This window comes from Pituophis catenifer, unplaced genomic scaffold (assembly GCF_029215685.1).
Source record: "Pituophis catenifer annectens isolate HBS135680 unplaced genomic scaffold, rPitCat1.0.hap2 SCAF_5, whole genome shotgun sequence".
Classification (NCBI taxonomy): domain Eukaryota; kingdom Metazoa; phylum Chordata; class Lepidosauria; order Squamata; family Colubridae; genus Pituophis; species Pituophis catenifer.
Genome location: NW_027256885.1, coordinates 103,964,244 through 103,985,756, shown reverse-complemented (window position 1 = coordinate 103,985,756; position 21,513 = coordinate 103,964,244). Strand labels below are relative to the sequence as shown.

Here is a 21,513-nt window from a genome sequence, read left to right as displayed (position 1 = left end):
GCCATATGAGACCTACTGGGCTGAATAAAAACCCGAGCCAGATTCTTGTCTATATAGCTTCTCAATTCCTCTAGCTCTTTTGTGTCTTGGAGTAGATACGGGGCTTTGGCAGTTTGGCCCCAGGGAGCAATTTGATGGCACAGACGGACAATCTATGAGCCAGTAAGATCTCGCACTCTTCCTCGCTGAAAACCTCTGCCAAATCCCCGTATATATCAGGAAAACCTCCAGCCGCGAGGTCTGAGTTCTGTCGTAACACCTCCCTCCCAGGCCTTTGTCATTGGTCAGGTGGCTCGGCGCCCATGGAAATTCTGAGTTTACAGAACCCCCCTTCCCACCAGATAGTGGGTTCCCATTTATCTAACCATGCCAAGCCCAAAATAAAGGGCTCAATCATTTTTCCAACCACTATAAATCTAATATCTTCTTGGTGCCCTCCTGTTTCTAACCGTACAGGTTCAGTAACGTGTGGCGGGTCACCACCCAAGGTCTAATCGTCCATTTGCTCAAAGTTGATGGGTTGTCGCAACTTCACCATGAGACTCCCGAACTTCTCGATCACCACCCAACGTATCAAGCATCGAGTACATCCTGAATCAACCAACGCACCCTGTTCCAATCCCATGGACGTGCATGGATTCCGCACGGTCACCGGTATTACAAACGGTCGAATAGGTTCGCTCACCATCGGGTCGTTGGGGTCCTCATCCTCACCGTCACCAGACGTTGTTGTAGTCACCCACCTGGTCCCCAGTGTGCTGCCAACAACCATGGTGGGAGTTTCAGCCTCGATGGGTAGTGTATGTGAGTCTGTCTTGGAGCGTTCTGGAGTCTGCCACGGTCGTTCTCTAGCCTTGTTCCCCAAAGCCACAGGGCTTGGGGACGGTATTGTTTGGGGTGGTATAGAACATTCCACGGCTCGGTGACCTTCCTGGTTACAGTGGAAACACTGGAAAGAAGGCCTCCCATCACGGCCAGTAGTGACAGGTCTGGAAGGTTGTAAGTGGTGAGCAGAAGGTGGTCTGTCCATACCCCATCGGGGCTGACCTGGTCCAGTTTTACCACACCCTCGAAATTCCCTCAGGCCAACATCCAGTTCTACTGCACCTTGAAACCATTCAGCTAGACCGGGGGTAGGGGGGTTTAAACCTCGATTGACACATGCCTGTCGAAGATTACGGTCCAGGCCCATATGGAACTGGTGTACCAGAAAACGTTCAGGCCACGTTCTCAACCTGCCTGCAGTCTTGCGGAACTCCCTGATGTATTCCTTAGCAGGACATCCCCTCTGCTTGAGTGCAATGAGTTCCCCCTCAGCCATTTGTGCCCGGGACTCATCCTCGAATCTCACCCGTAGGACCTCCAGGAAAAGCCCTACATCTGCCAATTCCCTCACATGGTCACTATGTAGGTCTGCGACCCAATCAGTGGCCTCTCCCATTAACACAGCCGTGATAGCAATGACCATCGCCCACTGAGATGGGTAACAACATCCGTACACGTACAGATAGCTAATAATCTGACTCAGGAAAAGGGCCACCCGGTCAGAACTGCCATCAAAAGAAGCTGGTATAGGCGGTGGACCCCAAGGCATATGTGGAGTCCAGGTTCCTGGATGCAAAAAGGTCATTTGGTTTACTGCGCTGGCCCCTGGGGCCTTACTATCTGGCTTTTGGTGACCCTGCTGTCTCCTTGTCCCTGGTTGACCTACGTCACGTTCCCCCTGGTCTCTATGGGGGTCACAGTCAGCTCCTCTCATTACTGCCCCCAGCGAGGAGGCCTGGGTTCCGGTGGCTTGTTGTTCAGCGGTCCGAGTTCGGCCTGAATCATGCTCCACCCTTAGTTTTGGACTGGCTGAGCGGAACCATGGCTCAGACCCAACTCCCCCCTGCCAAGTCCATGACGGCTCCATCCCCGTCACCCAAGGTTGCCATGATGGTGCATCCCGGAAACTGGTCTCCCCAAACCTGTCTCACAATACTTCCATTGTGCTGGCTCCTGGTCCTGTGGAGTAGCTCAACTCCCCCTCCTCATCCTCTGTCCACCTTCTCTCTCTCCAATCTTGGAATGGAGCTCCAGTAGGAGGGGGTGTGAGTATCCTGGGCCCCCCAGTCCCTGTCAGAGCAGAACTGATCCAACTGTGCCAAGTTGCCGCAGCTGCCGCCAGGCCCAATGCCACCCTGTGTGAAGTTTCTGAGAGATGTGAAGTTGACACCCGGACGGAATGGCTATGCAGCCTGCGGCTGGGCAAATTCCCCGTGGGTTGTCACTCCCCAGCCACCTCTCCTGCCGCCAGTGCCGTGGCCTCTCAGTGGGAGTAGCAACGAAGTCTGTAGCTGGTTCAACCCGCCATGGGTTCTTGTCCCACTGCCGCCCCCTTCACTGGAGCCAATGCAGCCTGAAGGAAGAGGCGCAGTGATCTGTGATGAGACGGTTCCACCGAGGGTCCGCAGACAGGATGTTTCTCACCTGCCCTCGCGCTGGCTCGGTTGCAGGTTTCCCTGGCGGCCATAGGAAGTCCTCACCACATCTGAAAAAGGGCTCGGCGAGAACCACAAGAGCCCCAATCAGCGGAGTGCATTTGTGGCAAGTCCCGAGGAGCCGGGAGCAGCGGGTGAGTCCCTTCCCCCCTCGTCATTGTATGCACAGCCATGAAGCCCAAGTCAGCCACCGGAGCACCAGTCCTGTAAACCAGGGGTGAAATCCAGCAGGTTCTGGAGAACCGGTAGCGGAAATTTTGAGTAGTTTGGAGAACCAGCAAATACCACCTCTGGATGGCCCCAGAGTGGGGTGGGAATGGAGATTTTGCAATATCCTTCCCCCAGGAGTGGGGAGGGAATGGGGATTTTGCAGTATCCTTCCCCTGGAGTGGGGTGGGAATGGAGATTTTGCAGTATCCTTCAGCTGCCACACCACCAAGCCAAACCCACCAAGCCACACCATGCCCACCAAGCCACGCCCACAGGACCGGTAGTAAAAAAATTTGGATTTCACCACTGCTGTAAACCCCTGTGGGGTGAAACAGAAGGAGTGCTGGTTGAGTCTGTTGAGGGGGAAGCTTCCCCTTCAGAGGATGCCTGCTGGAGCAACGGTCCCTCACTGAGAGCCAGGCGAGTAAAAGTGCTGAAAGGAAAGTCCCTCTGGCCGACCCAGCCACCTAAGAGACCGGTCGAACAGCCAAGTGTTTCTGCAAGTGGGCTAGGCCAGAGGCCCCTGGTCCCAGTAAACGCCAGCGAAGACCCCATCCCAGTAGAGGCAGAGCCCAGGAGGGAGGGGCCCACACTTCAAACAGATCCTTGCCGCCCCTACTGGGCCCCTTGCCAACGCCAGAAGCAAAACTCCCCAACTCGACCGTGAAAGGCCTAAAGCCGCAGGAGAGAACGGAAAACAGGAGATTTGCTAAGCAGGCTGCAGAGGCCCCAGCCGAAGAAGACAAGCCAAAACCGGTTGAGGGAAGCAACGGGGATGATGACCCAATGACCAGGGGAACTCTTCGCCCCTTTGCTCTCAAACTCCAGATGGTAATACTGGAGTTCGGAGTCCAAGGAGAAGTAGAAGCCATCATTGATACCGGCTGCACCAGATGCCTGATCAGCCTTCACATAGTCGAGCAACAAGGCATGCTCACAAGGCCCCTTGCACACCCCATCAGCTTCGAACAAGTCGACGGGATGCTAATTGGCGGGGCCCTGGCTACCTTGGTCACCGAGCACGTCAAACTGGAGATGGGTCATCACTGAGAGCTCCTCTGGTTCGTAGTTGCCCCAAAGATGACCGACTCAGTCATATTGGGACTTGATAAGTGGGGCCCCACGATCACCTGGGAGGGTGGTTATCGGAAGCTAGTCATTGGTGTTGGACCATTGGCACCTGTAAGGCAGGACCCCCTCCTAGAGGCCACGATCCCAGAGGACGCCAGTGCACCGGAACCTACAGCCCGGTCCGTGATGCCCCGCCTGGCAGCCAGCAAGTGCCAAAAGAGTACTGAGACCTATCGGGGGTTTTTAGCGAAGAGGATTGCAACTTTCTGCCCCCTCACCGCTTGACTGACTGCGCGATAGAGTTTGTACCTGGGGCCAAACCACCTAAGCCAAAAATGTACTCCATGACTCCTAAAGACATGGAGGAATTGAGGGAGTACATAGACACCAATCTGGCGTGTGGTTTCATCCAGCCCGCAAAATCCAAAGTGGCAGCCCCAGTACTGTAAGAGAAGAAAGATGGGGGTATGAGGCTTTGTGCTGATTTTCATGAAATGAACGCTATGTGTATGGAAAACACCCCCTCCCCCTCATGAAAGACATGCTGAACCACCTGTCGAAGGGCAAGGTGTTTACCAAACTGGACTTAAGGGAAGTCTACTACCGTATAAGAATCAGAGAGGGGGATGAGTGGAAGACTGCTTTCAACTGCCCGCTCAGCAGCTTCCAATTTAAAGTAATGCCATTCGGACTGCAAGTGCCCCCCGCAGTGTTCATGCAGCTCATTAACAAAGTGCTGCATGAGCACCCGTACAAGGGGGTCCTCATCTACTTAGATGACATTCTCATATTCAGTGAGACCCTTGAAGAGCATGTGAAACTCATCCGGCAAGTGCTGAAAAAACTTGCCGCCAAACTTTACGCGAAGTTGGCAAAGTGTGAGTTTCACAGGGCCTCCCTAGACTACTTGGGCTACCGAATTTCCAGCGAAGGAGTGGAGATGGACCCAAAGAAAGTGAAAGCAGTTCTTGATTGGCAGCCCCCACATACCTGCAGGCAACTTCAGAGCTTCCTGGGGTTCACTAACTTCTATAGACAGTTCATCCCGGCTTTTGAAGAAGTGGCTCTACCCCTAACCGGACTTTTGAAAATGGGGTCCCCTCCGACGAAGCAAAAGCCGAACCAACCAATCGCTTGGACGATGGATTGCCAAAAATCCTTTGAAAAACTAAAGAGACTGTTTTCCCAAGAACTGATTCTGCAGCACCCAGATCTGGAGCAACAATTCATCACACAAGCCGACGCCAGCAATGTGGCAGTGGCTGCGGTACTCCTGCAAAGGAACAAAGGACAACTATTGCCCTGTGCCTACGTGTTCAAAAAGCTCAACGACACAGAAAGACGATGGGCCATCTGGGAAAAAGAGGCTTATGCAGTTCGATGGGCTTTACTTTCTTGGAGGCATTTCCTAGAGGGGAGTAAAGTGCTTTTTGAGGTCTGGACTGATTACAAAAACCTTGAGGCCCTAGAGACCCCCAGGAGACTGTCTCCCAAACAAGTTCGGTGGGCTCAATATTTCTTTTTTTAAAAAATAATTTTTATTAAACAGTTTGTCTTTAAAAACAACACAAAAAACAATCACACATATATAAAAACAAAACATGTCAAAACATAACGTATTAAACATTACATAACATTAATGGTAATTGTACAGCATTTTGTATCAACTTACGTACTTTGCTTTTGTAGTTCTCTATTCTATCATTTCTATTTACTACTCAATAGTAGAATAATCACATTACTCCAACACACACACACACACACACACACACACATATATATTTGTTTGTTTTCTGAGGTTTTCGCGGGTGTTTGTGTGTAGGTCTTTGGTTATTTGGGTTTTCTCCGGCGTAAAATTGGAAGTGTCTTGGCAACGTTTTGACGAAGTCTCATTGGTCATCTTGAGGCTGGTGTTTTCGGCTTCATGCTTCTAGGAGCAATGTGTGATCGCAGCTGTTTCTTCCATTTAACTGCCAGTGGGGGTGGGAGCTGATTGGGTGGGAGCTTGGCTGTGTTCTGATTGGGTGGAGGTGTGTTCTGATTGGTTGGAGGCTTGGCTGTGCTCTGATTGGATGGGGGGTTGGCTGTGCTCTGATTGGATGGGGGTGTGTTCTGTTTGGGTGGGGGCTTGGTTGTGCTCGGGTTAGTCTGAGTTGCAGGGGGATTTGAGCTGGTGAGCTGCATTGCTGTTGTTTGGCTTTGCGTTCGTGGTCGTGCCACATCTTCATGGTGGGTGTCAGTTTGCTTCATGTATGGATTGGAGGGGTTTAAAGTGGCTAATGATGCAGCTGTGGTCTGGCTTCTGGTTTGTGGTCATGCCTCATCATCGGTGTGGGTTTTGGTTTGCTTTTTGCGTGGATGTGTGGTGGTGACATCCTGTGTGGTTTTCGTGAGTGTGGGTCTGGTATCATTCTTTGTGTTAGGGACTTGTTTGTCAATAAGGGCGGGTTTCCAAATGGCTGGTAGGCGGGAGGTATCATCTTGTTTATTCATGCTGTGTGGGCGTTTTTCTATCTCGATGGCTTCTCTGATTATTCTGTTGTTAAAGTGTTCAATTTTGGCGATAGTTCTGGTCTTTTTAAAGTCAATTTCATGTCCTGTGGCTTTAAGGTGTTGGACCAGGGAAGAAGTTGGTTCCTCTTTTCTGACTGAGTTCTTGTGTTCTTCAATGCGTGCACTTATTCTTCTGTTGGTTTGTCCGATGTATGTGGTGGGGCAGGCGGTGCATGGGATTTCATATACTCATTGATTTTCTAACTCAATTTTGTCTTTGGGGTTTCTTAGGATGGTGGATATTTTTCTTTCGGTTTGTGCAGAATGCTGTCTTGATGTTGTGTTTGTGGAGGATCTTGCTGATTCTGTCTGTGGTGCCTTTTATGTATGGGAGGAGGGCTTTGCCGTTTTCTTGTTCTCTGTCTTGGGTTTTAGTGGGGGTTTCTTTTTGGATTAGGTTGGTAATCTTATTTCTTTGGAATCCGTTGGATGTTAGTACGTTAGTGAGAGTGTGTAGTTCGGTTTTTAGGTGTTGTTTGTCAGCTAAGCGTTTTGTTCTGGAGATGAGTGTCTTGGCTACGGAGTTGATCTGTGCTGGGTGGTGGTGTGAGAGTGCGTGCAGATAGCGGTTTGTGTGTGTTTTCTTCTGGTAGATGGTGTGTCCTAGGGAGCCATTGGATTTCTTTTAGACTAAGACATCCAGGAAGGGAAGTTGGTTGTTAGCTTCTGTTTCCATGGAGAACTGTATTTTGGGGTGTAGGCTGTTGAGGTGTGTGAGGAAGTTGTCCAGTTTTTCTTTCCTGTGTAGCCAGATTATGAAGGTGTCATCTACGTATCTGAGCCAGGGTTTGGGTTTGTGATCCGATTTTTCTAGAGCTTGGGTTTCAAAGTGTTCCATGTAGAGGTTTGCAATGACAGGTGAGAGGGGTGATCCCATGGGTGCTCCTTCTATTTGTTTGTATTTTTGTCCGTTATAGATGAAGTATGTGTTGGATAGGCAGTGGTTGGTCAGATCTAGGATGTGCTTGGGGGGGTTATATTTGTTTTGGATAGCTGTCAAGGCTTCTTTGATTGGCACTTGGGTGAAGAGGGGTATGACATTGAAGCTCACGAGTAGGTCGCTGGGCTGTAAGTTTTGTTTATGATCTCTATGAACTGGAATGAGTTTTTTACGTGTGAAGTGATGGATTCTGCATAGGGCTGTAGTTGTTTGGCGAGAAATTTGGCTAGGTTTTGTAGAGGTGAGCCTATGGAGCTGACTATGGGTCTAAGTATTTATATATATATATATATATATATGTTTTCTCAGGTTTTCGCGGGTGTTTGTATGTAGGACTTTGGTTATTCGGGTCTTCTCCAACGTAAAATTGGAAGTGTCTTGGCGATGTTTCGACAAAGTCTCATTCGTCATCTTCAGGCTGGTGTTCTCGGCTTCGTGCTTCCAGGAGCAATGTGAGATCGCAGCTGTCTCTTCCTTTTAACTGCTAGTGGGGGTGTGAGCTGATTGGGTGGGAACTTGGCTGTGTTCTGATTGGGTGGAGGTGTGTTCTGATTGGTTAGGGGCTTGGCTGTGGTCTGATTGGATGGGGGGTTGGTTGTGCTCTGATTGGCTGGGGGTGTGTTCTGTTTGGGTGGGGGCTTGGTTGTGCTCAGCTTAGTCTGAGTTGCAGGGGGATTTGAGCTGCTGAGCTGCGTTGTTGCTGTTTGGCTTCGTGTTTGTGGCCGTGTGAGCTCTTCTTCTTGGTCGTGGACCAAGGACCAGAAGCCAGACCGCAGCTGCACCATTAGCCACTTTAAACCCCTCCAATCCATACATGAAGCAGACTGACACCCACCATGAAGAGCTCGCACGGCCACAAACACGAAGCCAAACAACAACAACGCAGCTCACCAGCTCAAATCCCCCTGCAACTCAGACTAAGCTGAGCACAACCAAGCCCCCACCCAAACAGAACACACCTCCATCCAATCAGAGCACAACCAACCCCCCATCCAATCAGAGCACAGCCAAGCCCCTAACCAATCAGAACACACCTCCACCCAATCAGAACACAGCCAAGTTCCCACCCAATCAGCTCACACCCCCACTAGCAGTTAAAAGGAAGAGACAGCTGTGATCTCACATTGCTCCTGGAAGCACGAAGCCGAGAACACCAGCCTGAAGATGACAAATGAGACTTCGTCGAAACGTCGCCAAGACACTTCCAATTTTACATGGGAGAAGACCCGAATAACCAAAGACCTACATATATATATATATATATACACATACATATACACATTATAATATTCATTTGTTCTTATCTATACATTTATGTTCGTTTATATTTACCTCTCTTTATTTAATGTTGTTCAGTTACTTTAATTTAAGTTTCATCAATATTAAGTTAAACATTTCTTGTTCTGATTTCTATTTTTGAGCCAACTGTACATTTTATTCCATATTTCATAATAGTCCGAATCCTCTCTCTCTTTCAACTCCATAGTCATTTTATCCATCTCTGCGCATTCTAGAATTTTCCTAATTACAGTTTCGTCTGACGGTATATTTTTTTGTTTCTAATTTTTTGCGAATGTGATTCTTGCTGCGGTAAGTATGTGCAATATAATGTGTTGAAGGTTTTTATTCATTTTCAGGTCCAGTATTCCTAATAAAAACAATTCAGGTTTCAAATCTATTTTTTGCTTCCAACCATTTTTGAATTTGACACCAATACTTCCTTGTGATGGGGCACATCCACCACATATGGTAGAATGTTCCGGATTTATAGTTACATCTCCAACTATTAGGTGATAAGTTGGGATACATCTTGGCCAATCTCGCTGGTGGCAAATGCCACCTATAAAACATTTTATAGAGGTTTTCTTTGTAGGTAACTGCTGTTGTGAGTTTGTAGTTCCTTTCCCATAGTTTGTCCCACTGTTCTAATTCTATGCTGTGGCCAAAATTCCTTCCCCAACTAATCATTGTTTCTTTTACAACTTCCTCCTCCATTTTATGTCTTAGTAGAAATTTATATAATTTTGTAATAATTTTTCCTTCTGTTCCCAATAAAATTTTATCCAACTCCAATTGTTTTTCATATATGCCGAATTGTTCTTGATCTTTTTTTAGTCTTGTTTTGATTTGTAGGTAGGGCTCAATATTTCAAGCGCTTCAAATTTGAACTGAAGTACATACCAGCAGGAAAAAACCTGTTAGCAGATGCCCTATCGAGAAAACCTCAATTTGACAGCCACCGGGAGGAAGTGGTCCACGCCATCATTCCCTCCTCACAATCAGCTGCCTAAGTCACCACCAGGAGCCAAGCCAGGCGGCCACCCGACCCAAGCCAAGATGGATTGATGGCTAAGTTGAAAGCGGCGCTACCAGTGGGCCCTTGGATCACAGACAATAAAGACGTCTTGACCATGAGAGATGGACTGGCATGGAAAGGATCCAAATTGTATGTCCCCGCAAACCTGAGACTCAAAGTGCTCCAGCACAGCCACGACTCCAAGCTGGCTGGCCACTTTGGATTCCTGAAGACCCTGCACATCGCTAGAAGGCAATTCTGGTGGCCAAAAATGAAAACAGAAGTGGAAGACTATGTAAAAAGCTGTGCCACATGTGCAGTGATGAAGACAAGACCAGGAAAACCACCTAGACTCCTTCAACAAGTGGCAAGCCCCAACTGACCTTGGGAAGAGATCGCGATGGATTTCATAGTTGAACTCCCAGAAAGTGGGGGAACACAGTAATTTGGACAGTTATTGACTTGTTCTCCAAACAAGCCCATTTCACTGCTTGCTCTGGACTGCCATCCGCAAAGAAACTCACTAAGCTATTCATCAAGCACATCTACCATTTGCATGGAGTACCCCACCGAATCATCTTGGTGGATGAGGAGTCCAGTTTATGGCCAAATTCTGGAGGGAGTTCCTGAGATCCGTTGGGTCCACACAAGGACTTAGCTCTGCTTTCCATTCGAGTACCAAAAGAGTGGCAGAACGAGCGAACACAATGGTAGAACAATACCTCAGATGCTACGTGGATTACCAACAACAGAACTAGGCAGACCTGTTACCATTTGCGGAGGTGGCATACAACAATGCAGTGCACAGTAGCACTGGACTGACCCCTTTCCAGGTCACCAGCGGCATGGAGATTGTCCCCATGCCTGAGCTGCCGAGAGAGTCCCCTTCGTCCATGTCTTTAACAGAGTGGATGGAGTCATTAAAGAAGGGGTGGGAAAATACAAAAAAAGCGCTGTCAGAAGCAGCAGAGGAATATAAAAAACAGGCAGACAAGCACCGTTCGTTGGGGGATAAAGTATTTCTATCTACCAAATACATACGGTTAAGGCTGCCTAGCAAGAAATTGGGACCCAAGTTCCTAGGTCCTTTCCCAATAGTAAAAATAATTAACCCAGTGACAGTTCAGCTTAGCCTCCCTCGCATTCTAGAGAAAATACACCCTGTCTTTCATTGTATCTTGCTGAAACCATAAGTTGGGTCCAACCTAAGACCTTGTTCTGTCCCCAACCACACGCACACACACCAACAGACGTTCAAGAGTTAAAGACCAAACCAGCCGGCAAAATCCTTTTCCTTATGATAACGGAATTTGGCAACAACCTAGTGGCTGCCTGCCAAGAGTTTATTATTTATGAAGAGGAGAGATAACTTCTCCCCACTTCTGATACATCAAAAGAAACAGCTCAATAATTACAATCAAGTCCAGAGATAATCCAGCAAAGTCTTATAGCAAAAGTCCGGCAATGCAGAATGGCGTGGAAGCTTTCAGCTTTGTTCGTCACAAGGTTTGACTGGCCACCACGCTCCCTTTTATATCCTGTGGGGTGTGGTCCAGTGACTCAGCCTAATCTTGGGCACGCCTTTTCTTCTGTTGCGCGCGCTTATCTCTGCGACGCTGGCGTGGATCCAGCCAAGACTCATTACCCTCATCACTGTCCATCTGTGGCTGCGTGGACGTGCTTGGCCCCGGCCCTATCTCTTGCTCTTCGGCGGACACCGAAGGCATTGCCAGAGAGGAGGGTCCTGGAGAGGGAGGCCTTGCCAACTCCTCTTCTTCACTCTCGGAGTCCTCTCCTGCCGATGACAGAGGCTCAGGTAACGGAGCCACAACAGACCTCAAGCCCGACCACCTCCTCCTCCTATAGTAGTACAAGGAGAGACCCATTATGAAGTCAAGAAAATATTAGTTTCTAAGCTATGTAGGGGTGAATTACAATACTTAGTACGCTGGAAAGGGTACCCTTTGTCTGAAGCTACGTGGGTCAAAAGTTGGAATGTGAAAGCAGATAGGCTAGTCAAACAATTCCACGACAAGTACCCGGATAATCCACTGGCCGCTGGCGGGCCACAACAGAGGAGTGGGTGATGTAGAAGATGATCAGTCTGAGCCCGAGGGAGGGGTCAAATGCATCACCAGTCTCAAGTCCCTTCTTGCCCACAATGATTTCCATTGATAATAATCTACTGCCAATTTGCTTTGTACTTCAGATTTTTGTAGCGAGTTTAAGCTTGCAATAAACCTTTATATTCATTTGAAGTTCCTAGATTTCCTGATTTCCCTGGCACTTGACAGATTCCTCTGTAACTTGAAGGCTTTTAGAGCAGGGGAAGGAAGAATAAAGAGACAAAAACCATTTTAAAGCCATTGTCCAATAGCTTTGTGTTTTGTATTCCGTGATAACAAGAGTATTTGATCTTGATCCAAAGGTTGTCTAAAGACCTGCAATCTATCAAATACAGTTTATGATTAGTTATCATGTATACAGTATATAATCTTCTTTAATTTGAAGCTACTTTAGATTTACAAAAGAGAAACTCCCACATAATATGTAGCTTGATTGTTCTGTGTTAGAATGCTGAGTAGTGTTACAAGATCAATCTTTGAGAGATGTAAAAATGTCTCATATTCAGGTTTTGTAGTATTAGTATTTAGTGTACATCAACTTAAGATTTGTTGTTACAGCACATTGTTTCTTTCTTTCTTTGTTGTGTACATACACATGAGCACATTAATGGTGCCCCAAAACATGATATAGTAAGGATTTAGTACAGGTAGTCCTTGAGATACGATTGTAATACAGCCTGCCCCTTATGGTTGCATGTTGTGATGGCTGTTATGCAAAATAACCTTGCTTAATGACCCCACCCCCTACTCTCCCTGATGTAGCTGTTAAATGAACACAAGGGTCATTAAATGGAGCACAGGATGCCTCAGGTGGGGGAAGCCCTGGGAAGGTCACCTGTCCCAGGTCTTGCAAGGCTATCCCTACCACCTGTGGCACCCCATGTTCTGCTTCTCACCCCTCAGGGTCCCTGCAGTCCTTCAACTTCCTTCCCACCCAGCAAGCAAGGGGAGATCAGGCCCAGATGAAGCTTGCAAGCCTCCAGCTTCCTTCCCACTCAATGACTTGCAGGACTCAGCCTGCTCCAAGGCCCAACAACACCCAACTTTTCTGTTTTTTGCAGCTTCTGAAAAAGGTACCCAGCCTGATACAGGATCAGCTTTCTTACAGACCCAGCCTTGTGGCAAACAAAAAAGAAAAGGTTTTGCTCTAACACTTTCAATCTGATATATGAGTATTTTATTTTTCCTTTTCCAGTCCTCCATATTACAACTATATATTCTAGCATGTGATTAATGCTAGAATGGATCTCTTCTGTAATGACTTTTTCAGAGCAAGAATTTTAAGTCATGTAGCACAGTGAAGATAAAGTTGCTAACTAATAGAAAAAGAAACTAACAAAGAATCTTACAGGAGAAAAGGGACGATAGGTACAAAGAAACAAAATATAATGAATGTAAATGCTATTCTTGGCATAGTCTCAAGGAGAATTTGGCCTGGCAAAATGCAACCATCTTTTTCCTTTTCCCGTTTAGGGACTGGTATTACTTGGTGAGATGCCTCCTTCTGACCATGTATTAGGTGATTCAACCCATAGTCTTAGTGTCGACTTCAAGCTGGAGCCTGGAATTCACAGACTGGTATGTATTAAGAGTGGAGAGAGTACTCCTTGAAGTACTATTTCCTTAATTACTCCTCTCCTTCCCTGCTGACGTTATATTGCTGTATTTTGTTTTACTGATTACCTTGTTTCTGGACTAGACTTCTATATATGTATTTCACTGTTGTATGGGGGAAAAGATTGTCCTGTTGCTGTTTTTGTTTTGACCCAGTATTTGGAGAATTCCCAGTTTAATACATTCTGCCCTGCAGATGCTCCCAGAATCACCTTATTACCTAAATTGGCATCCACAAAGACATTTTGCCAGGATGGCATATTACTGCAGGCTAGATTGAAACTTTATTAGAAGTTGGGATGCAGTTTCAAAATTCCTGAGCACTAGAATAAAATATTTAATTTTAATTTTTAAAGTTTTAAAGCATTCTGCCAAAATCTAGTACTGGCTTTCAACTTTTTAATTTTTTTTAAAATTCAAGACATTGTGAAACAAATATCAGCAATGCAGCTGATTATGAAAAGCAGACAAAATTAATTTAAAACGTGGTTGAATAAGGAAAACACCAGACCTAGAGTTGATAGCAACTGTAGTTAATGATTGTGGGAGGGATGAGATTCAGTTATTCACCTGTTTTTCTGGAGGAGCACAGGTGAATGCACTCCAAATTGGGTAGAATAGAATAGAATTCTTTATTGGACAAGTGTGATTGGACAGACAAGGAATTTGTCTTGGTGCATACACTCTCGGTGTACATAAAAGAAAAGATACATTCGTCAAGAATCATAAGGTACAACACAACACTTAATGATAGTCACAGGGAAACAGTCACTATAAATCTTAAGGATACCAGCAACAAGGTTACAGTCATACAGTCATAAATGGGAGGAGATGGGTGATAGGAATGATGAGAAGATTAATAGTAATGCAGACTTAGTAACTAGTTTGACAGTGTTGAGGGAATTATTTGTTTAGCAGAGTCATGGCGTTCGGGAAAAAACTGTTCTTGTGTCTAGTTGTTCTGGTGCGCAGTGCTCTATAGCGTCGTTTTGAGGGTAGGAGTTGAAACAGTTTATGTCCAGGATGCGAGGGGTCTGTAAATATTTTCACAGCCCTCTTTTTGACTTGTGCAGTATACAGGTCCTCAATGGAAGGCAGGTTGGTAGTAATTGTTTTTTCTGCAGTTCTAATTATCCTCTGAAGTCTGTGTCTGTCTTGTTGGGCTGCAGAACCAAACCAGACAGTTATAGAGGTGCAGATGACAGACTCAATAATTCCTCTGTAGAACTGTATCAGCAGCTCCTTGGGCAGTTTGAGCTTTCTGAGTTGACGCAGAAAGAACATTGTTTGTTGTGCTTTTTTGATGACGTTTTTGATTTTGGGTGTCCATTTTAGGTCGTGAGATATGGTAGAACTTAGAAATTTGAAGGTCTCTACTGTTGATACTGTGCTGTCTAGTATTGTAAGAGGTGGTAGTATGGGAGGGTTTCTCCTAAAGTCCACCACCATTTCTACGGTTTTGAGTGTGTTCAGTTCCAGATTTTTCTGGTTGCACCACAAGGCTAGTTGTTCAACCTCCCGTCTGTATGCAGATTCATCATTGTCTGATGACTGTTGTGTCATCTGCGAACTTCAGTAGCTTAACAGATGGATTGTTTGAGATGCAGTCATTGGTATATAGAGAGAAGAGAAGTGGAGAGAGCACACAGCCTTGTGGGGCCCCTGTGCTAATTGTACAGGTATCTGATGTGATTCTGCTTAGCTTCACCTGCTGCTTCCTGTCTGTTAGGAAGCTTATGATCCATTTACAAGTGTGTTCAGGTACCGCTAGCTGGTTTAGCTTAGTTAGAAGTTAAACAGGTGAATGCACTTCAAATTGGGTATTATCCAATCCCAGCTTGGTTCAAGGGGCATCAGATGCTTTTGATCAGTCTGTGGGCTGAAATATCAACATTCTTCGGTTCTGGCAGCCAGGGTTTACTCATAGATGACTAGGTAATGGAGAGTTTTCTATCCATAACTTGGCATATTTTAGGAATGCTTAGCAGTTATTCTTCACAGTTTTTAAAGGAATGATTATATTTGCTTGGCATATAAAAGGTCCCAAGTTCAGTCATGGTTATTTTGGTAACAGACATTTACTTGAAACCATTTACAGTAAATAAATATTAACTTACTGACTAAAATAAGCAAGTAAGTGTCCGTTGGCCTGATTCTATAAACCTTCACAATTGCTTACCCAAAGAGACTTTCAGGTGACATCTGATTTAGGCAGGTTTCACAATTGCAATCATGTTAAATTGTCTGTGAACAACTGTCATGAGTTTGTCCATTTGATCAGAACCTTCTACAGCAGGGCTGTCAAACTCCCAGCCCATGGGCCGGATGCATCACGCGCTGGCCACGCCCATGCCCGGTTTAGCGAAGGGGAAAAAAGTCCCAATACGTCATGTGACACCGTCATGACGACGTGAGTTTGACATCCCTGATCTACAGTGACAGGCAGTGTCTTTCTAGACTTTTGGATAAGAGTTTTCTTAGTTTTACCTGAGTATGTAACATGAATGTATACAAAAAACACCCTCTCTTCTAAGACCTTTTGTTTAGAGCAGACTGGACAACTCAAATATTGCTAATTTTTCATGCCTCTGGTCAAAAATTGTTGCATGTTAATTGCCATTTGAATTATAAATACTACAGATGCAGAATACACACAGGGGAGGCTGAAAACTTGTATTTGGTAGTAGAGCCAGATCTATTACTTCATGAATCATACAGTGATGCCCTTGAGTCTATATCTGAAACATCTTGAGACATCAGCTTTGATATTACAGGGTATAAAGGAAAAGGCTTGCCAATTGCCTGCTCCCCTTGTCTGAAGTTTAACAAAACTGTGCAGTGGGCAGGATTGCTCTGCCTAAAATTAATTCTCCACTCCATCCCTTTTATTTTTGGCCCCATAATTTGATTCACTGCTGGCAAAATTGCCATAAAAGATAAAGCACTCTCAAGGAATTCAAAATTTTGTTTTTGCGCCTTGCATTTGCAGAGTATCTAAATAATATTGGCCCAGTATAACATGATACTGTGCATGAAATAACAGGAGATCCACTTCATAGGGGACTAGGTTGCTAGATTACATGTGTTTGTTTTTCTGTTCCTCAGAAAACATTTTAAAGTTTTTTTCTCATTTTAAGATGTCCTGGATTTGTTTTTGTAAAAGCTTTTAAAACTTATAACCAGCTGACATGCATTTTGTCTTTCTATTCATGTTTGTGTTTTTCCTCTTCATCCATAAATGTATAATATTGGTCTGTCAGGTTCTTACATTTTTCTTCATATGTTAAAGCAGACTGTAGTTGGTAAAAGCTTGTGATACTTGCATTCATCTTTAAAATCTCACTCAATTCTTTGTTTTGTGCAAAAAATAATATGACTGATCTTTTCTTTGGGTCCATTTAAACTCTCCCCTTTAAGAATGCTTTGGGGGGAGGGCTAAAAACCTTCTTTAAAACCCTGACCTTCCCTCAGTAGTTTCATTTTGAGTTTACAAATGACCTTGTCACAGACTTGTAATAGTAACATAGAGTTAAAGGTAAGCTATAACACTGTGAATCAGAAATGTGTAAATCTTTGCTTTATTTCAGATAGCCTTTCTAATATGATTGAGAAAGGTCCAGTATAATTGTCAAACTTTCTTTACAGGTATAAGGGCTAGAAGCTTGATTATAGAAAAAGTTAATTATGAAACACTAAACTTTAAGTTTTCAGTGGGTGTAAATTTAAACATAGAACATGTAAAAAGATGTTGAGACCAGGGGTGAAATGCTCCCGGTTCGGACCGGATCGCCCGATCCGGTAGCGATGGCGGCAGGTGGTTCGGAGAACCGGTAGCAAAAATCCCTGAGCCCCCCTCCCCCCCACCATGCCCAGCTGAGTCGCACGATCATCAGAGGTTTGGGGGGGTTTTTTACTTTTTTTTTATTCAAAAAGTTTTTTTATTTTATAAACAAACAAACAAACAATACATAATCAATCAGTCAATATATCTTCTAAATACATCTTTTGTGTCTTCTTTCTGCTCTTCCAATATTTATCATATCTTAATATTATCATTTCCTTTATTATAACATTTCCCCCACTTTTCTTACTTCTCTATTAATACATTTATTAATAATACATTTATTTATTAAACTATCTTTTAATTTTATTAAGAATTAGACAACCATTTTATCCACACACAACCTTCAACCCCCCCTTCCCCACCCTCACCCCCGACTTCCCAGAGCAAAAACAGGGTATAGCATTAAACAAACATAAGCTAAAATATACTAACTTACTACAAGATTCAAAAACCCCTCACACTCTTTAACTCCTCTTTTAAAAATTGTTCATCAGCCTCCCCTTTTAGAATTCTAATTTAAACATTATAAAACTTTCTTTAAAGCATATCTTTTAAGAAGAAAAAAAATATTATTTTATATCCATTCAATTTTAAATTAACCATTTTAATACTTCAGTAAGTTTTTTAAAAAAAAACACTTCAATAGAATATTCTTCAAAATATAACCTTAAAAATACTATTAATCCATTGAGTTAAATTATTTCTAACTCTTAAGTTCATCCTTCAAAATATCTGTTTCAAAACTTTCAGAAAGTTATCAATTAAGTTTAAAGTTAACCATTTTAATACCTTGATAATTTTTTAAAAAGCTATCCATTTTTAGTTAAACATTTTTACTTAAACTTAAAAAATACTAATTTCAGTAGATTTTTCAAATTTAGTATTAAAATCCTCCCCAAAAGAAACTAATCTTCAATTCTTCATTTCTTTCTATATTTTTTCCAGTCCTTCTTTTGCAATAGTACTTTCTTCAACATTGCTCCTCCCCCTGCTTTTATTTTCAAAAAATTTTGAATATAGATTTGAGGCTGATGCATCTTTGGAAATTGTTCTCTTCTAAAAGTTATCTCCTTCAATTCAAAACCTCCATTTCGACTCTTCCTGCTTATATAATCAGTCACTTCCTTCCTTGAAACAGTCTGCGGGAAAGAGTCTATTTGCTGCTTTTCAGTTAACTGCATAGAAGCTTCTGCCAAAGCCTCTGTTTTCAGTGTGCCAACTTCCATCGTGATCCTGACAGCTTCTTTTCCCTGCTCCAAAGTCGAAATAACTTGATTTTCTTCCTCTTTTCCAGCCAGTAAAACATTGTTGTTCTCCAGATTATAATTTTGAATAGTCCTTTCAATTGATTCCAATATAGCAGAAGTATAGAAATTTAAAAGTTCTTGTAAAACCTTTACAGTCACAACTTGTGAATTTGCTGGCTCATATAGTAATGATCCTCCATCCTTGATGTCAGCCATAGTTCAATTTCCACTTTAAATTTATTCAGCTATCAGGTCAATAAATCCAATAATTTTCACACAATTTAGAAGTATAAAGTAGTTGGAGTCAATACCATAGTCTTTTTCATTTCACTAGCACTTTAAATCCTTTTTCTTGCTGGGTAATCCAGTAGCTTTAACAATGTTGCAGCTTTAACGATCACTTTCACTTATAAGTTTCGTTTTACCGCCTTTAAGCGCCATCTTTTTTTCTTTGTTTTAAACGGAGTTAAAGTTTAATACTTGCATTTTCTGTTCTCCTGATTTTGCTCTGCCAGCATCCAGATTCAAATTTTCTCATAATCCTTAAAATTGCACTGCTGGTGTGGTCGCGACCCCTTGTTCTGCATAGAGCAGAATCGTCCCGGATCCGGAGCACTGAAGGGCTTTCAGGGAGCTCTCACCCTGCAAGCCCCAAGCTTAAAAAAAAAAGCCTGGGGGTCTAGGGGAGCTCTACCCAGACCCTTCTGCTCTTCTCTCCCCCTTTTTCCCTGGGGGAGAGTTTCAAGCCGCTAGAACAGCTGATTTTCGCTGTTCTAGCGGCAAACGGAATCACGGGGCTGGAGCTCCTGAAGGAGCATCCGTTCGGGGAACGCGGAGCCACCGGAAGTCGGGGTTTTTTTTACTTTTAAAAGCATTTTTTCTACAACTTCTTCCGCCGAAAAATGCTTTTAAAAGTAAAAAAAAAAGCCTCTGATGATCGCGCGGCTGAGCTGGGATCTCAGAGGCTTTTCAAAGCATTTTTTTCTGCAACCTCTTCCGAGGAAGAGGTGGTTAAAAAATGCTTTGAAAAGGCTCTGACGATCAGGCAACACAGCTGGGATCATCAGAGCCTTTTCAAAGCATTTTTTTTTTCAGCAGAAGAGGTAGTTAAAAAAATATTTTGAAAAGGCTCTGACGATCCCAGCTGTGTTCCTGATCGGCAGAGGCTTTTCAAAGCATTTTTTTGCATTTGCAGAAAAAATGCTTTGAAAAGTTAAAATGAAAAAAAAAGTTGGCCACGCCTACCCAGTCACATTAAACCCTCCCACCAAGCCACAGAACCGGTAGTAACAAATTTTACATTTCACCCCTGGTTGAGACTCTAGTAAAAGACGTGCAGAGAAGAACAACAAAGTTGATTAGGGGACTGGAGCAGTGGTGGGATTCAAATAATTTAACAACCGGTTCTCTGCCTTAATGATTTCTTCCAACAACCAGTTCACCAAACTGCTCAGAAAGTTAACAACCGGTTCTCCCGAAGTGGTGCGAACTGGCTGAATCCCACCACTGGACTGGAGGCTAAACCACATCAAGAACAGTTGCTGGAATTGGGTATGTCTAGTTTAATGAAAAGAAGGACTGGGGTGACATGATAGCAGTGTTCCAATATCTAAGGGGTTGCCACAAAGAAGACTGAGTCAACCTATTCTCCAAAGCACCTGAGGGCAGGACAAGAAGCAATGAATGGAAACTAATCAAGGAGAGAAGCAACCTAGAACTAAAGAGAAATTTCCTGACAGAACAATTAATCAGTGGAACAACTTGCCTCCAGAAGTTGTGGATGCTTCAACACTGGAAGTTTTTAAGAAGAGATTGGACAACCATTTGTCTGAAATGGTATAGGGTTTCCTGCCTGAGCAGGGGGGTTGGACTAGAAGACCTCCAAGATCCCTTCCAACTCTTATTCTGTTATTTTGAATATAGACCCTCAGTATCAAGTTTAGTAGGCTATTTTGTAAATGTACAAGGTATGTTTGTGTTGCTTGGGTATTACTGTGTGCACTTGTACATTTGAAGGTTTTCTACAGGAAGGGGTCTCCACTAATGGAAACTGCCTTCCATATGAAAATGATGGATAATTGAACTTTAAAAAGAGACTGGCCTGCTCATCATTAAAGTAGTTTCAGTTTGAGAAAACTGTTTTAAAGTCTGTGAAGATGCAGAATATGCTGTTTGTCTTTGAATTAATGGATCTTTGAAATGATCGCTCCATGTTTCAGCCTGTTGTACTGTTTGTTGCTGAGTAGCAGTATAACAGTTATCACATAGTTTATATTCTCAAATACTCTGATTCACAAATGCCAGATGATTGTTTGCCATGTTAAAGAAAAGCCATTTACCATAGATTTGTATAATTTTTACAAGGATTTTCTCCTCCCCCCACCTCAATTTCTTCTACAGGGCACTTATATCTCCCAGCCATCAGAGAAACTTTGCATATCCATTAGTAATACCCAAGAGTCTCTACCTGCTAAAACCTATAGAGTGCCAAGACCATTCAGTGGAGTCATTAACACGTAAGCTTCTTGCTAAATCTCTCCTTAAGAAAATATAACTTTAAGAAAGGTACTTCTGAAAGGCCACTCTTGAAGGTACATTGGATATAGAAAGTCTACACACCTGTGTTAAAATGCCAGGTTTTTGAGATGTTAAAAAAAATCAGACCAAGATAAATCACTTCAGAATTCTTTGCACCTTTAATATAACATACCAGCTGTACAGTTCAATTAAAACAAACTGAAATCTTAGCAGAGGCCTGAAGGTTTTGTGCCCAAATTGACTGATATTTGGTACTGTTCATAATTCCCTCCACCTTGACTAAAGCCCCAGTTCCAGCTGATGAAAAGCAGCCCCAAAGCATAATGCTGCTGTCACCACCATGCTTCACTGTGGGTGTGGTACATTTTTGGTGACACGCAGTGTTTTTGCACCAAACCTTTTGGAATTATGGCCAAAAGGTTCAACCTTGGTCTCATCAGACCATAACACATTTTCCCACATGCTTTTGTCAGACTTAATGTAGGCTTTTGCAAAATTCCTAAAAGTCTTATAAATAAATAAACCGGAAGTGTGAAAAGTTTTGAGCAGAAGTGAGTCAAAGGGTTTTCCTCAACCCGATGTTCTCTGTATTAG

The 21,513-nt window shown here is 43.8% G+C and overlaps 1 protein-coding gene across 1 annotated transcript in view; it reads left to right on the top strand.

Moving 5' to 3' along the window:
* Positions 1-21,513, top strand: part of KANSL1 (KAT8 regulatory NSL complex subunit 1) — a 518,506-nt gene that overhangs the window by 372,940 nt on the left and 124,053 nt on the right. The window contains exons 3-4 of the mRNA XM_070944495.1: positions 13,150-13,254; positions 20,782-20,897. Of these exons, the coding sequence (XP_070800596.1) occupies positions 13,150-13,254; positions 20,782-20,897 (221 nt within the window). The remainder of the gene's footprint in view (positions 1-13,149; positions 13,255-20,781; positions 20,898-21,513) is intronic.